General features: G+C 34.5%; 3 protein-coding genes across 3 annotated transcripts; 2 read left to right on the forward strand and 1 right to left on the reverse strand.

Moving 5' to 3' along the window:
* On the forward strand, positions 747–4,001 carry LOC109356058 (protein NTM1-like 9). Its single transcript, XM_019599386.1, has 6 exons — positions 747–1,130; positions 1,604–1,881; positions 2,095–2,397; positions 2,545–2,853; positions 2,982–3,371; positions 3,449–4,001. The coding sequence occupies exons 1-6, from the start codon at positions 935–937 to the stop codon at positions 3,785–3,787; spliced, it is 1,815 nt and encodes a 604-aa protein (XP_019454931.1). The 5' UTR covers positions 747–934; the 3' UTR covers positions 3,788–4,001.
* Positions 6,046–8,588, reverse strand: LOC109356866 (fructose-bisphosphate aldolase, cytoplasmic isozyme). The gene is made up of 3 exons (XM_019600468.1): positions 8,474–8,588; positions 7,529–7,756; positions 6,046–7,113 (listed from the first exon to the last, which is right to left on the reverse strand). The coding sequence occupies exons 1-3, from the start codon at positions 8,499–8,501 to the stop codon at positions 6,293–6,295; spliced, it is 1,077 nt and encodes a 358-aa protein (XP_019456013.1). The 5' UTR covers positions 8,502–8,588; the 3' UTR covers positions 6,046–6,292.
* LOC109356330 lies at positions 9,213–10,037 on the forward strand. Its single transcript, XM_019599654.1, has one exon. The coding sequence runs from the start codon at positions 9,213–9,215 to the stop codon at positions 10,035–10,037; it is 825 nt and encodes a 274-aa protein (XP_019455199.1).

The raw sequence follows: 17,340 nt of genomic DNA on the forward strand, positions 1-17,340 counted from the left end.
ATATATATATATATAAATATATATATAAATAAAGTAACATAAGAAACACAATAAACATATAAATATAAACAATCATTATTTTTAGGACAATGTAATAAAATGTAAAGTTAATATTAAAAAAATTAAACTACTTCTTAAAATATAAATATAATATTTCTAACATAAACTTGACCATTTTGGGTTGATTATGATTGGAGACAGAAAACCTAAAGAAAAATTTCTAGAAGGAGAAAGGTCAGTAAATATTTTCATTTGTTAATGGTATATCCTTTTATTTTTACCCCAACACGGTTACTTCTGTTTTCTTAGTCACCAAGTTTGATAATTTTTAATATTATTTTATTAATTATTAATTAAAATATGAATTATTAAAATTTTAATATATCATGTAAGAATATTTATACTCATTACTCGACTCTTATTTCCATTATAACCCTCATTTCCTTATTTCTCACCAACCCTATTTTCCCATTCTAACCTTATTTCCTTTTAACATTTATTTCCTAGCTGATTTTAATTTTTTGAAAGTAATAAAAAAACGTGAATATTTTAGAGCAGTAAAATAACTATGACTCTAAAATCTTCTATTTTTTTTTTTTTTTTTATGTTTTCTAAAAATCAAAAGTTAAGCCTTTAAAATTATCTCAAATTTATAAGTGTGGCATTATGTTAATTTAGTAGAAAAAGGAGGGTAATATTTGAATACATTTTGATAGCTTATATATACTACTAAGTTAAAGGTTACTGTCTCGTACTACGTAAACTCAACCTCGTACTCTCTCTCAGCACAAGAGCTTCCTTTTGATTCTCAGAATCCTATATATTTGATTGTCTCTATTCACATTCTTGTGTTTTTTTTGTATAAACAAATTGAAGGGTTCTTCAAAGTTTCTTTCTTTTTCTCTTAATTGTTCAAACAAACCCAGATACTGTTATGGGGTTGTATCAAGCACGTGGGAATGAGGTGCCAGTGTTGTCTCTGAATTCACTGCCATTAGGGATTCGATTTCGACCAACGGATGAGGAACTTATTGATTATTATTTGCGTCAGAAAATCAATGGCAATGGTGATCTTGTTTGGGTTATTCGTGAAATTGATGTTTGCAAATGGGAGCCTTGGGATTTGCCTGGTACCACTTTCTCAATCTTATATTTTTCCATTTTAAATTTCTTTGCTTTGTTTGTCTCTAGAACTGGAAAAGTAAGACGGCCCAGTGCACGAGGCTCCCGATGAGTGCGGTGTGGGTAGGTAGATGTATGCGATCATATTTTATTTTTTTACTAGTTTTGCAAATTGTGTGCTTTATATGGTTGATGTTGTTGTTGGGGTTGTTTGTGTGGGTGTAATGAGTTGAGCAAGTCATCATAAAATGGTTTTTTACATAATATAGTCAAGTGATGAGAGATTTAATGGTTAACATAAATCATGTGATCAAACTTATAATATGTTGATGCAAATAGGTACTCTTGAATCAAAATATGTGGAATTACTGTTGTGGAATCACAGTCATTACTTTGAATGGTGGCTATGCTATTTAATTTGCTCAATTTCTTGTAACATGGGTTGAGGTTTGGGTTTGGGTTTGTATTGGTTTTATTGTAGATTTGTCAATGTTGCGGAACAAGGATCCAGAGTGGTTCTTCTTCTGTCCACAGGACCGCAAATATCCGAATGGCCATCGGTTGAACCGGGCAACAACTCATGGATATTGGAAGGCAACGGGCAAGGATCGCAAAATTAAGTCCGGCTCCACCTTGATTGGAATGAAGAAGACTCTAGTTTTTCATACCGGTCGCGCTCCTAAAGGGAAGAGAACCAATTGGGTTATGCATGAGTACAGACCTACCCTAATGGAGCTCGATGGTACCAATCCTGGACAGGTGTAGTCTCTACTCCTGGTTTTAAATTTTGTACTTTTCGATGTTTTTAGTATCTATCAGAAGCTCTAGTTTACTGAGTTTGAGTCAACCATTTTGAATATATCACTGTATTATTCAGTATCTCTTCAAATTAATTCTCCACCTATGTATTTTGGTTTTAAATGTTCTTGGTGATATAGCTAACTTTTTAATTTGGTTGATGAATTTTACCAGAATCCGTATGTCATTTGCCGACTATTTAAGAAACAGGACGAGAGTCTTGAAGTTTCAAAGTGTGATGAAGTGGAGCAGGCTGCTTCAACTCCTATGACTGCCAATCACACTCCGGAAGAAATGCAATCTGATCCAGCAATGGTTCCAGTATCTTCTTCACAGGGTACTGAATATGATAAGCTGCTAGCAGTTGATAAGAACTCGGAGGAAGCAATATGCAATGTTATAACCTCGGTCGATTCCCATGGTGACATATGTGATGTTTATAGTGCACAAAATCAAATTGCAGAACCACCTGCAGAGGTTAGAGGAATGAATTATGTTTTAATCTGTTATTCCTTGCTCTATTTTTTCTTTCTTTTCTTGTTTTCATTCTCCTTCAATTGATTTTCAGAAATTGGAATTTAATATTTAGTAACTATACTTTATACTTTATGTTCACTATTTCAGGCTGTTCAGCCATTGAACGAAAACTTACTTTATCCGGCACTTGAGTGTTTGGATGACAAAGTGATCTCCCCTGTCCATGTGCATATTCCTCCAGAATTTTATTATCAGGCAAACAAGGAATCAGATGCCAGTTCTTGGCTGCAACTTCAGAATGACACAAATGAGATAGATATTACAGACTATTTCGACTCGATTATTGATGACTTCTGCATCGAGGAGTCTACAGGCCAAAATCCAAGCCCTACCTTGTTTAATCTTAAGGACAACGAATCATGCATTAAATCAGATGCGCAAATGGCAAATTCGAATGTAAGTAATAACTCCAACCCTATTTGTCTCTTGGTCATTCTTGGTTTCGCCCCCACATTGAAATGTGTTATTTCTCCCCATATTACTTGTCACATTTAATATAATGCTAATCTTATCTTATGCTGCAGCATATGCAAGCTTTTGATGCTGCTTATCCTGAGGAGGCAATCAATAGAAACACTCCTCTGTTGGCGAGCGACGAATTTTTCAATGACATTGCCTCTGACCTCAGTGGCAATGAGCAGAAAAGCAACACAAGGTTCTCGCAAATCTATTCTGAGGTGTTCTCAATTGATGCTGGTATGGACGAAGTGTACAATGGGGTGAATGATTATGAGCAAGCAACAAGCCTTAACACGGTTGTTAATGGGGATACTGGAATCATCAGAGGGACTCAACTAGTACAAAACGAACTGCCAAACATCAACACCATGGGGCAATCGGAAGGATTTGTTATGCATCGGCAGAGTTGTTCCAATGAGGCAGCAAAAGTTGGATCAAATTCAACCATTGCTGGGGTAATTTCATATAACTTGTGTTTCTGACTGAAATTTCACTGCACATGTTTACATTTGCTGAGTTCCTCCTTTTGCAGGAGGGCGAAGCTTCAGGAAACCATGTTGCTGGTGAGAGCACAATTGTTACAGATGATGCGGATGAACTCGAAATACCATCTCCTATGTCCTTTGATGCGGGAATGCTTTTCGTCTCTAAGAGACAAGTTGATTCTGAAGACTCCCCGAGATCAGAAGACTCCCCGAGATCAGAAGACTCCCTGAGACCAGAAGACCTCACATCGAAAAGAAGTGACAGTTACTTACCAAAAGCTTCCTCCAATCTAAACATGTGGTCTTCTTCTGTTATTACAGTTTCAGCAGTTGTGCTTGTCTTACTAGTATTCCTAGCTAATATATTGGGATATCTTCAATTTTAAAGCTTGCTAGGAGATCATTTCTTTGTGATTTGCCTCCATTGCTTTTTGTGTCAGTTAAGGAGGCTTGTACCTTGCAGGAGTTGACTTTCTTATATATGTTGTTCGGATTTGGATCCTCTCTAGCAGCCGATTTTCGACAACTACTAGAGCCTTATGTTTGAGTGTTTGTAGAAAGAAGAGAAGAAAGTGTAGTAAACAGTTGTCATGTTTCAGTACCTGCTGAGAGTATGTACTAAAATGTATGTGTTGTGTATTTTGTAATATAACAAAGGGTATCTCTTATCATATGCATAAGAAACTAATTCATTTCAGGGTGTGTGGCTGTTCTTCCAAACAATTTTTTTCTCAGGAATTGAACTCTAGACTTTTTGGTCAATCTGTGAATTCAACGAAACCTTACACTACTTGACCAATATTTTGTTGCTGTAGTTAGATTAATAGCAACAACATTTCCATATCAACTTGCAATTCAGATACTCTGGGGTATTGGAGAGTTCAAATACGCATATTTCGGTTGTCCGGTATTAAAGAGGATCTCAATGCTCATCAATTTGTCACGGTGAGATTATGTGACTTTACCCCTTGTGGTTTGTTCTGGTGCTGTTTTTCTTCCCATGCGGTTTTTATTGCCAAAACTATGAGTTTTATATACTTTTTAGCGTTAATAATTAAGATTTTAATCATTCTATTGCCAGTAAATAAATTATTTGAAACAAACCCTTAAATGAGATTGTTTTAATAAAAAAATTGCATATCAAAACCACTGCAATATTACAAAATCTCACAACACGTGCGTATATTTATGTTGCACCCCTTGCAATACTATATACAATTTAGTTATTTATTGAAAGGCTTTGGCACATGTAAAATCTAACCTTTTTCTTTTTCTTTTAAAGTTTACAAGATTTAGAAACTATCCTACTTTATTTGATTTTAAAGTCAATATTTTAAATAATACTAATTAGTTGAAATGTTTTAATAATAATTAATATTTCGACTACATTAAAAAAATTTAAGTGCGAATAATGTATTCTTTCATTGCTACTTCTGTTTTCATTTTTTTAATGTTTTCAATACATTTTTAAATGACTTAATTAGTCGATTGTTTAAAATATTAAAAATGATGTCATTCACAACTCATTCCTTATAATTTTTTCAATACAAGTTGACGAGTGTACTAAAATATAAATATAAGCTCGTGAGGGTTAATACAAGGGAAAATTTATCCATGAAAGTTCTCTTAAGTGGATTAATATAGAACTATTTCCTCCATATTACTTTATCAAATAGGCACTAACAAATGATTTAAGTTAAAATTAAATAATGCACACTTTAGTAATATTCAAAGGGAAAGAAAGACATTTAACACTTTGTACGAGAGATTGAGTTCTTTTTTTACTACCAAAGCTATTTTATCATTCTATGGATAAGAAGTTAAATCATCTTAGGGTGTCTGATTGTTCTTCCCAACAAATGTCGCTCAAATAAATCGAACTATTAACTTTTTGACCTTTCTGGAGATCTAGCACCACTAAACAAACGCATTGTTGATACAAGAAATGCAATTCTAAAGATACTAGTTATACGTTTTACAAACCCCAGAAATGGGGTGCCATCAAAACCACTGATTTAAAACCTTCTTTCCAACCATAATAACCACTTTGAAGCTTTGAAGCTTTGAAGTTTCAGATATTTACTACATAATAAATTCTATGCCACTTTGAATATATCAAGGCAAACGACTTATTGTTTGATTTTGCAGATCAAAACCAATTGGATGACAATGTGCTGGATATGGAAGATGCATAACTTATGGTTGATTATCATGACATAAATTATGTGTCAAATTCAGTTCAGTAGCTATTTTAATCTTCGGCTCATTTTATACAAGGCTTCATATATTATAAAATTAGCTATTTGATTTTTAATGGTTGTGGCATAGAGAGGCTGAAGAGTTGCACAGAAAAATAAAATACCACTTCAAGATTCAAATCTCAAAAATATTATTAAAGTGTGAAAACTGAGAACTTACTTACATGAAAGAATTGAACATGATACGATTAATTTTAATAAATTCAATTTGCTCACACAAATAAAGGAAAACTCACTGAAATCTTTTCATTTATAAAATACTAGTACATGATCTTGTATGTCAGGTCCTGATATAGCACAAGAACTAGTTTAAATGAAAAAAGTTTTAGTACATAGTAAAATAGTTTAACAATCTAAAGAAATCAATGGCGATAGATATATAACAAAGGACATAAAGGCAAATAATTGCATAATAAACTCAGATATTGACTCAGAATATTGTCTTCCAAGAATCAACCTTAAAATTACACATACACCACCACCTTTCTGCATGGGTTTGACCAAAACACTGGAGAAACACTTTCACAACATAAAAAGCAAAACTAAAGCAATTATTCTGTAACAAGTCGAACCACAACATTCATGAAAAAGAAATTGACTTAAACTTTAGAAAGGAAAAGACAGCAAATTTGATCAGTACTTGTAGTCCTTAACATGGAGGCTCTCTGATGCACCATCACCAAGTTGAGCACTACCCTTGTAAGTTCCCAGAGTTGCCTCTGAGTTACCCTTGGCCCTTGTCAAGAGTGCATCTTGAGCCTTCTTCACATTTTCCTCCTTTCCAGCCCATGCCTTGAGTGTGCTCTGTTGAAGTGCCCTTCCGAATGAGAAAGAAAGAGTCCATGGTTTCTTTCCCTTGACCTGGTTAATGGCATTGAGGTTGAGGGTGGCCTCCTCCTCACTCTGCCCACCAGACAAGAAAACAACAGCGGGGACAGCGGCTGGGACGGTTCGCTGCAGAGCTCTAACAGTGTGCTCAGCAACCACCTCAGGGGCAACCTTTGCAGAATCAGACCCAGGGGTCACCATGTTTGGCTTCAAAAGAGTACCCTCAAGAAGGACATGGTGGTCACTCAAAGCCTTGTAGACTGCTGCAAGGACACGCTCGGTCACAGCGGCATTCTTCTTAATGTCATGAGGTCCATCAACCAGGATCTCAGGCTCAACAATGGGAACCAACCCATTCTCCTGGCAGATGACAGCATATCTGGCCAATCCATAGGCATTCTCATGGATTGCAAGCTCAGATGGCTCATTGGGGCCGATTTTCAGAACAGAGCGCCATTTGGCAAAGCGTGCACCAGCATCATAGTACTTCTGGCAACGTTGAGCAAGTCCATCTAGACCCTGAGTAGTTGTTTCCTGATCAGTCCCAGCAAGTTCAACGGTACCCTTGTCAACCTTGATACCAGGAAGCACACCACCCTCCTTCAAGACATCAACAAAGGGCTTGCCTATACAGAAAAGGCATTCATAATGTTAGTGTAAGAACAGTGCCACCATAATCAATCCTCATTCGAATAAGACAACACATAGATGGATGTAGTGGAGAAAAACCTTACCAGGTAGAAATCAGTACAAAATCATAACTTAAAAGCATTTGGGTTACACAAAAAAGGTACAAAGATTACAGTAACATTTTTTTCTCCAAAAGCTACATAATTAAACAATGTCATAATGATCAATAAAAAAACACTACGTACTCAAAAAGAGGCTATTTTAGATCCGACTCCTATTTTTGCAAAAGGAATAACAGCAATGCATGTTCAAAAACATCTTCAAAATCATCCACACAATGATAATCAGTTCCTGAATCAAGCTACAATATATTAAGGTACAATAAGCTCCAAAGATCTTTGTCGCAGGTACCTGCAGCGGTGCTCTGGTAGAGAGTTTCCTCAAAGAGAATGACGCCACTGAGATACTGAAGAACATCAGGAGCAGTGAAAAGAAGCTCACGAAGAGTACGCCTGTTTGTCTCAACATTCTCAACATTAATGCTGGCTAAACGTTTACCGATGGTTCCGGTTGATTCATCAGCAGCAAGAATACCCTTTCCAGGGGTACCAATGTATGCAGCATTGGCAATTAGTTCATCTGCGAGTTATCAATTATTGATTAGTACATAATCATAATAAGAATTATATTATTAACAATTTCTAAATTATATTCTAAATGGTAAACATATTGCTACATGCATGATTCACCATGAACATATATAAATAGCAACATACTCTGCAAAATCTTACTACAGTAATAAAATGCATATAAATAAACATGATCACACAAAGGAAGGTCAAAACTAACTGTTTGTACAGTTAGTTGACTTGAATCTACATTACATTTCAAATAAGGTTTTTGAATTTTTTTGGATAAAACAAACGTGTGTGATTTAAACAACAGAAAACGAATAAACTAGCAATTCAGATGCGAAATCAGATGAATAAAACACCGAAACATTTGAAGCATCTAATGTAAATCCGAGGAATAAATTTTCAAATTTGGATCCGAAATTTTAACGCCACGTGAACTCCAAAATGACACAAAAGGTATCGATCTATAAAAAGAACACACAAAAAGTACGAAACAAAAGAGTTGAACTACAAACTATGAAGTAAACAAGTCAAAACAAAAACAGTGCAATCGAGAAACAGCTAAATCAATGAGATCGAGAAGCATGCTAATGAAATAACAACAGATCGAAGCATATAAGGCTTCAAATAGTAAGCAAAATATTGAAAAAAAACATAAAAATTAACAAAAAGTGAAAAATAAGCTCAGAATAAAAAAGAAAGAGAAGTGAAAGAGAAATACCATGGTACTTGCTGATTAGGTTAGACATGGTAGATAGATCGGAGAAGAAAAGGTTAAGAGTTTAGAGAGATTCGAATAGTTGTAGGTGCGATAAGAATGAGAGTGTTTAGGGTTTTATAATAAAGTTGACAATTGTCAAATAATGACTTAGGTCGGGTCGGGTCGTTGTTAATGTTGTCTGTGGACTGCCGTTGGAAACACGACATATAGAGGCGGTTTATGGTTTTCAAAATCCATGTCCTTCTACTTTTACGATCCAACGGCCTGCTTTTCTTGGGCCACGCTTTCTCCGTGTTGTTGTCCACGAGATGCATGCAACAACTCCATTATTTTGAAATTGTATTATATTAAGGGTTGAGATTCTCTCCAGTACTACACGTTTTAGTATTGGAATACGAGGGAGAATAAAGTGGTTTGGATCTAATAAAATTTGATTTGTGTGATTTTGATTATTAGGTAAACTATGGAATTATGATTGAATAAGATTTATATCATAGGAAAAGACAATTAATTAATTTTCTTAATATACACAAGTGCCACCAATTTAATATTAATTGATGTAATCAAGTGAGTTAGTTGTAGTAGTTAGATGAGTTACCATTTATAGAAAGTAGTTAAGTTGGTTGAACTTGTTTGTAGAAAGTTGTATATTAGTTTGTAATCATTGAAGGATTATACAATTCTAAAGTAGTGAATATTCATTGAAAGACTACTCTCTCTTTACACAATTCTCTTCTCCATGACTTCAACTTCATCTTCTTCTTCAATCCCTCTTTCTCTTCTTTCCGCAACACTAACATTTGACATCAAGACCCAGCAAGAAGATCACGTTTTCTTTCCGCTGCAAATGGCACAAAAAACTGGAAACTTTGCCATAACACTACCAATACTAGACAACAAGAATTGGACTAGGTGGTGCATACAAATGAAAGCGATACTTGGATATCAAGATGTGGCAGATATAATGGAGGAAGGGTTACCAATCCTAGAAGAAGGAGCCACCGAAGCACAACGGAACGCACATAAACAAAACAAGAAACGAGACTGCAAAGCAATTTGTCTTCTCCACCAAATAGTGGACAATGCCCACTTTGAAAAGATTGCAGGATCTGCAACAGCTAAGGAAGCTTGGGATGTGTTAGAAAAGTACTATACTGGTGCTGCACAATTGAAGAAGATCCATTTACAAACCATGAGGACGCAATATGAACTCATGCAGATGGAAGAAGGTGAGAAAGTTGCAGATTTCTTCATTAGGTTGATCACACACAAAAATGCAATGACGGCTTGTGGTGAAAAGATGACTGATGCAACCATAGTTGAAAAGATCTTAAGAGCAGTGTCTCCTAAGTTTGATTATGTGGTGATAGCCATTGAGGAATCAGGAATAGTTGAAAACATGAAGATTGAGGAGCTTCAAGGGTCACTTGAAGCCCATAAACAAAGACTTAATGAGAGGATCAAGATAGATCCTCACATCAAGTTCTTCAAATGCAGACATCAAAGAAATGAGGACTTTGTGCAAAGAATTCGAGTAGAAAACAAGGAAGATATCCTGATATGAAAGGTAGAAAGAACTATGCAAACAATATTGAACAACCAGAACAGACCAATAGGAGAAATGGTTATAAACAATTCAAAGGGTTGAAGAGGAAAGTTGAGTTAGGTGCTATAATTGTGATAAGTTTGGGAATTACTCAACTGAATGCTTAGCACCTACCAAGAATCAACAACAAAGAAAGCAAGAATCAGAAGCAAAACTTGTCAAGGAAGAAAATGAAGACTTTGATGAAGAAGTTGTGCAACTCATGATGACAACAGATTGCAGATCCCAAAGAAATGATACTTTGTATCTTGGCTCTGGTGGCTCCAACCACATGACTGGATACAAAGAATGGTTGGTGAACTTTGACTCAAGTAAGATAAACAAAGTAAAGTTTGCAGACAACAGGGTAGTGATCACTGAAGGATTAGGTGACATACCCCTCAAAATGAAGTGTGGCAGCAAAGCATACATAACAGATGTGTTGTTTGTCCCTGAAATGAAAACCAACCTCATCAGTCTTGGACAACTACATGAAAAAGATTTCTGTATGGAGTTGAATGATGGAGTTATGAATGTCTATGACAACTTGAAGAATAAGATCCTACAAACTCCACTTTCAAGTAATAGAACATTTCAAATCAAGCTAGGAATTGCAGATTCACAATGCTTGAATGCAGAAACTACCTCAAATGAAACATGACTCTAGCACTTAAGGTATGACCATCTCAACTACAGAGATCTTATAATGTTAAGCACTAAGGAAATGGTCATTGGCCTTCCTGAAATTAAAGCTCAAAACTCAGTATGTGATAATTATCTAACTAGCAAACAAGCCAAAACATCATTCAATAATCACAAACAAAGTAGAGTTGTTGAATTACTAAATGTTGTATACTTAGATGTATGTGGACCTTTTGAGGTGACCTCACTTGGAGGAAACAGATACTTTGTCTCTTTTGTTGATGAGTTTAGAAGGAAGATGTGGATTTACCTAATCAAAGCAAAGAGTGAAGTATTTGATAAGCTAAAGAAGTTCAAGGCCTTGGCAGAAAGACAATCTGGGAAACTCCTAAAAAATTTCAGAATTGATGGAGGAGGAGAGTTCAATTCAAGAGAGCTAGAAGATTGGTGTGAAGGGCATGGCATCATTCATGATGTCACTGCTCCATACACTCCACAACATAATGGAGTTGCTGAAAGGAAGAGTAGAACTGTCATGAACATGGTAAGGTGCATGCTGAAGTACAAGGGCCTGCCTCATAATTTATGGGATGAAGCTGTGACTACAACAACATATGTACTGAGCAGATGTCCAACTCAAGCTCTTGACAATCAGATTCTTGAAGAGGTTTAGAGTGGAAAAAGGCAATCAGTGAAGCACCTAAGGATGTTTGGTTCAGTTTGCTATAAACACATCCGAGATCAACTGAGAAGGAAGCTAGATGACAAGAGTGAATTGATGATTTTTGTTGGCTACAATCCAACAGGATCATATAAACTCTTGAATCCTATAACCAATCAAGTAATGTTCAGCATAAATGTTTACTTTGATGAGATGAGCCTATGGAAATATTTCCTTATGAAGGTTGAGAACAACAAATCAGTAATTGTAATTCCTATGCAATAGGATAATGAGAACTCAGAAGAATTGAATCTTGATCCAAGAATAAGGAATCAAGAAAACATGGCTGATGAAACCAGACCTACAAGGACAAGGCACCTACCATTAAGGTTAAGTGAGTGTGAAATGTTTGCAGATGATGTAATCACTGATGAAGGTGACTTGATCCACTTGGTTCTCCTAGGAGAAATTGAACCAATCACTTTAAAAGAGGCACTTAAGGAGGATGTATGACTTGAGGCAATGAAAGAAGAACTCAAAGCCATCAACAAAAATGACACTTGGGAAGAGGGTGAACTACCTAATGATAAAAGACCTATAGTAGTCAAATGGGTGTACAAGGTCAACTTGAGACCTGATAGAAGTGTCTCCAAACACAAAGCAAGACTTGTGGCCAAAGGATTCATGCAAAAAGAAGGCTATGACTATGATGAGGTGTTTGCACTAATGGTCAGGTTCGAAACAGTCAGATTGATTGTTGCACTTGCTAGTTGGAATGGCTGGAAATTGTGGCAACTTGATGTCAAGAGTGCCTTCCTAAATGGGCGTCTTGAAGAGGAAGTGTATATAACTCAGCCCCCTAGGTTTGAGACATTAACAACAGGGGAAAACAAAGTACTAAGATTGAAGAAGGCATTGTATGGCTTGAAACAAGCTCCAAGAGTTTGGAACAAAAGAATTGACCTAACATCTATTGGCTTCACAAAGTGCAAGGTGGAACATGGTGTGTATGTGAACTTAACAAGCACAGGAGAATTAATCTTAATCTGTCTCTATGTGGATGATTTGGTCATCACAGGGAGTAGTGAATCTGAAATCCTAACATTGAAGAGAAAGCTCAAATCTGAGTTTGAAATGACAGACCTTAGAGAGTTAGCATACTTCCTTGGCATAGAATTTCTTAAAACAAAAAAGGGAATAGTTATGCATCAGAGGAAGTACACAATAGATGTGTTATACAGATTTCAAATGCGAAATTGTAAACTCGCATCAACACTAGTTGAAGTAAACATGAAGTTGAATGAAACAGGCTTGGAAAATCAAGCAGATACAACACTCTATAGACAAATTGTGGGTTGTCTCAGGTTCATAGGTCACAGCAGGCCCGAAATAACCTATGGAGTAGGAGTGATAAGCAGTCACATGGCCAAACCTACACAAGCACACATGATTGTAGCAAAGAGAATCCTTAGATATCTAAAATGAACCTTATGCTATGGTGTGTTGTTCCCAAACCAAAAGTAGAATTGTGAGTCAGGTTTTGTGGGATACTTAGACTCAGATTGGTGTGGAGACAAGGAGGATAAAAGAAGCACCTCAGGCTATTTGTTCACTATCTTTGGTGCACCCATATCTTGGAGCTCAAGGAAACAAGATGTAGTAGCCTTATCAACTTGTGAGGCTGAATATATTGCAGCTTGCAATGCTACATGCCAAGGATTATGGCTGATGTATCTGGTGACAAAACTGAAGTATGGAGAGTTTGAGAATTTCGAACTAAGGGTGGATAATAAATCAGCAATAAGCTTGGCAAAGAACCATGTTAGTCATGGAAGGAACAAACACATTGAAACAAGATTTCATTTCCTAAGAGATCAAGTTGGAAAGGGTAGAGTCAAGATGGTTCATGGCTCAACAGAGATCCAAAGGTTGATGTATTAACAAAGGCACTCAAGGTTGATAGGTTCAAAAGACTAAGAGACAAGGTAAATGTATCCAGCTTCTAAAACAACTCTGTTTTTGGCTATGGAATGTTTAATGTCATGAGCAATAACTCTTTGATTAAGAGGGCATGTTAATTGATGTAATCAAGTGAGTTAGTTGTAGTAGTTAGATGAGTTGTCATTTATTGAAAGTAGTTAAGTTGGTTGAAGTTGTTTGTAGAAAGTTATATATTAGTTTGTAATCATTGAAGGATTATATAATTCTAATGCACTGAATATTCATTGAAAGACTACTCTCTTTTTACACAATTCTCTTCTCCCTGACTTCAACTTCATCTTCTTCTTCAATCCTTCTTTCTCTTCTTTTCACAACACTAACATTTAATGGATTTTGGCTTGGGTGGTTTTCAGCAAATGATATATTAAATTCTAAATTGTGTTTTGATTATGATTTTCATCAAATAAAAGTGTGGTCAATGAGATTTATGAAAATATGGTAACTTCGAAGATTTCTCTATTTAACTCTTCTTGAAACTTATTTGGTGACACTTAAATTTTTGGAGAGACTTTGCTTTGGTTTTTTTTAAACATTTAATGACTAATTAGTTAATACTTTGTACTTGGAGGGCTAAGTTGATAATACTAATTTGAATAATAAATTTATGTTTCGTTCAAAAATATCTGTTAATTAATGACAAAATTATTCTTATCCTTTTCCAAGAGACCCCTATCACATACAGTTTTTTTCCTATTGCACTTTGACATCAAACTTTGCAATCATGAACTTCCAGAGATTAGAGGTAACTTTAAATCTTGCACTATTAATCATTTCCAACAATTTCTGATAAATCTTCCATTCTATAATTCGGGGTGAGTCTTTGTACAAATATTTCGAAGGATGTTTGTTATGGTGAGTGTTGCATATAGCTTGCTTATCTGTTATGAGAATTGAATCAGACTGTGAGGTTTGATCTCACTATTGACTGAAATGGTTCTAATTTATACTCTTATTTTAATGAATGGTTAGACTGTTTTGAACTATGGAAATTTCGATTTAATCGTGTTAAACCCGACTAAATCATAATAACTCAAAAAGTAAACCGATGATTAACATAATTATTTTAAAAACACAGAATACTATTCTAGTATTTTATTTTACTTCAATCTAAAAAATAAATTGAAAGATGGTACTTCAATTTATTATATAAAATTTTGAATTTATATATAATTAGGTACTATAGATACTTATTAATTATACATAAAATCATTCAGTCTAACTGGGCGGTTTAATTATTTAAACCGATTAAACATAATATCATATATCTTTCGGTTTGATGTTTGGTTCGAGTTTCATAAGACTGATCTAGAGTCATGGGATCATTTACATCCATATTATATTGGATATATCAATATTGATGAATCAATCTCTATATCAATATGACATATTAATTATAATACATATACAATTAAATCGGTAAAAATCAGTTAAATTGCATCCTACTGCTCAAAACTCTTTAAGACATATAAGTCCCATTTAAAATTGGCGTCCTCAACTCTTATTTCGTTGTCATTCTATGAAAATATAGGGTACTCATTCTGTACAAACTAACATAACAATGTGTACAAACTAAGATAGAATGGGATCAGCTATTCCATTATATATGTCATGTCATGTTTCAATCCAATAAAAAATTGATATATATTTAAAAATAAAAATATAAAAATATAAAATAAAATTTGTATGTTATTTAGTGGAATATGATTGACTTGAGACATGTAGACAAAAAGTTTTGGAGACAAAATATCATATTTCACTAAGATAACAATGTCAAAACTAAAACCTTTTGAGCAGGAATATCTCTAGGATAAGTTATTTGGATACAGATTAACAATTGGTGTAAGTATTAAATAAAATCCCCAAATTTCTAAGAAACTATTGAATTTTTAAAAGGAGTTACTGAAAATACTTAAAAGAAAAAATAAGAATTCTTCTTTCGCAGTGATCATATGATCCTTGTTCCTCTTTTGGTTCTGTGTGAGGCAAATGAATTGTAAAGAGCTAAGTAAGAAGTAGGCGCCAACTATCAATAATGCTATTCATGTTACCCTATATTCTCCAATAATGCTACTTATATCTTTCATGTAATCATATGATGTGTTTGTGCTTATTTCTTCAATATTCAATAATACAATATTACTCTATTCTTTGCACCTACCTTTCCTCAATATGTTTCTGGTCGTTGAGATTTCTTTGTAATCATACAGAAAATGAAAATCTTTGCTTCAAAAGCAATTCAAAGTTCACATGCTAAAAACTAGAGAAAGAGAACAATAAAAAACCTGCCATCAGAAATGCATGCATAGCAAGGGCATGGCCATCATATTATAGGTATATTTATGTCCTACATTCTTTCTTTCCACCTTCTTCTCTATATCTTTAACCAAACAAATTATGGATCCAATTTTAATTGAGTTTTTCATATGCAGGGACCCCAAAATAATTCATGTTTGGCCAAGTCAATACGTGCAAATATTAAGAGAAGAGATAAACACTAATTATCATAAAATAATATATATACCTTGGAATAAGTATAACACAAGTTTACATCATCCAAAAACAAGATTCATCCTCACCCTAAATGGGGAAATTTTTAACTATATATGCATAGAAAAGATGGAATATAAAAACATAAAACAAACAAAACCAATGATTCCCGAGTGACCCTAAATGCACCATTACACATAAATACACCACTTTCACAAGTTCATAATGGAAGCATAAAATTCTCCCATGCATGGGCTAATGTTTCATAAGCTGAATATGTGCCCATTATAAAACAATGGTCATGTTTAGCAACTGACAAAAGCCTAGGTCCCAAATCTCAACGAAGATACATGATGCAATAGAAGGGACAATACCTTAATTATGATCCCTTAATCAGCCTTTTTTTCAATGCTTGGACAATCACATTCCAATTCACATGATGTAATATCTTTATTTGCTTCCTTGACCATAATCAATTAATTAACCATTACTTAAAACTGTAACTATACTTCAACCATTCGAGTTAACTCCATGGCCACTTTACTTGTCTTTGCATCAGGTAGAAATGTGTTGGTTGGTGTAATTTACTAGTCTTTAAGAATTTGTGGTTGAGATCTCTCACCAAATTAACCATAGGGCCATAGGGGATACTGTTAGTGTACAATTATGAGTCATCACCACGTGTGACCACATATATACCTAGTAAGTTGGAGCTCTTCTTTCTTCATTGTTCCAAAAATGAATCAGTAATCAAGTCAAAAGCTTTTATTATGAGCTGTTGAGAATAAACTAGTTTTGAAAAGATGGGTTTTCATATTTCCTTATAAAGGGCCTTGTTTGAATATGATATGACTGAATCATATTCACCAATCAAAACCATGCACAATGTTAGCATAGTTTGATAAGGTCACAGTAATAAAGATTTAGTAGAAAGTTTTTCCCATCACTTTTTGTTACATAGTATTTGGTTACTAGATGTAATAGATGAAGAGAGGATTGATTGATTAAACCATAGTGTGGAAGGAAATGAAAAATTAAAGATTCATAAGTATAATTGATTAAGCATTATCATGAAAAATAGAAAGGTCATTGACAATTACGTGAAAATAATGAAAATAATGACACAACTTGTAGAATAGCAAATGTGTATATTTTTCTGATCCCACGTTTCATCCATCCCAATCATATGTCATGAAAATGAGCCATGCGTTGCTTAAGCTCTAATTAATGTTAAAGCAAATGTACTAGTTAATCACTCTTTAAGAAACCCAATATATGTGATCAAATTCATGACACCAAGTTTAGTTGATTGGTATACCTACTCTTTCATCAACTAATTACCTATATATATGGTCAAATTGATCTATATATAACTCAAAAGAAAGTGTTTAACATAATTTTTCATGTAATCAGAATTATGTGTTCGATCTCATGAATGGACACATACCCAAATTTAAGCCTAAGTAGGATAAATATATATATATATATATA

The sequence above is a fragment of the Lupinus angustifolius genome, chromosome LG09 (assembly GCF_001865875.1).
Source record: "Lupinus angustifolius cultivar Tanjil chromosome LG09, LupAngTanjil_v1.0, whole genome shotgun sequence".
NCBI lineage: Eukaryota > Viridiplantae > Streptophyta > Magnoliopsida > Fabales > Fabaceae > Lupinus > Lupinus angustifolius.

What these genes read in the sequence shown, in the direction of transcription:
- LOC109356058 (XM_019599386.1), top strand. Translation starts at nt 935, where the DNA reads ATGGGGTTGTATCAAGCACGTGGGAATGAGGTGCCAGTGTTGTCTCTG. An exon ending in ATGGTACCAATCCTGGACAG is followed by an intron (nt 1,882 to 2,094) that starts GTGTAGTCTCTA and finishes GAATTTTACCAG; the next exon opens with AATCCGTATGTCATTTGCCG. An exon ending in CGCAAATGGCAAATTCGAAT is followed by an intron (nt 2,854 to 2,981) that starts GTAAGTAATAAC and finishes CTTATGCTGCAG; the next exon opens with CATATGCAAGCTTTTGATGC.
- LOC109356866 (XM_019600468.1), bottom strand. Translation starts at nt 8,501, where the DNA reads ATGTCTAACCTAATCAGCAAGTACCATG. An exon ending in CCTAATCAGCAAGTACCATG is followed by an intron (nt 7,757 to 8,473) that starts GTATTTCTCTTT and finishes GATAACTCGCAG; the next exon opens with ATGAACTAATTGCCAATGCT. An exon ending in CTACCAGAGCACCGCTGCAG is followed by an intron (nt 7,114 to 7,528) that starts GTACCTGCGACA and finishes TTTTCTGTATAG; the next exon opens with GCAAGCCCTTTGTTGATGTC.
- LOC109356330 (XM_019599654.1), top strand. Translation starts at nt 9,213, where the DNA reads ATGACTTCAACTTCATCTTCTTCTTCAATCCCTCTTTCTCTTCTTTCC.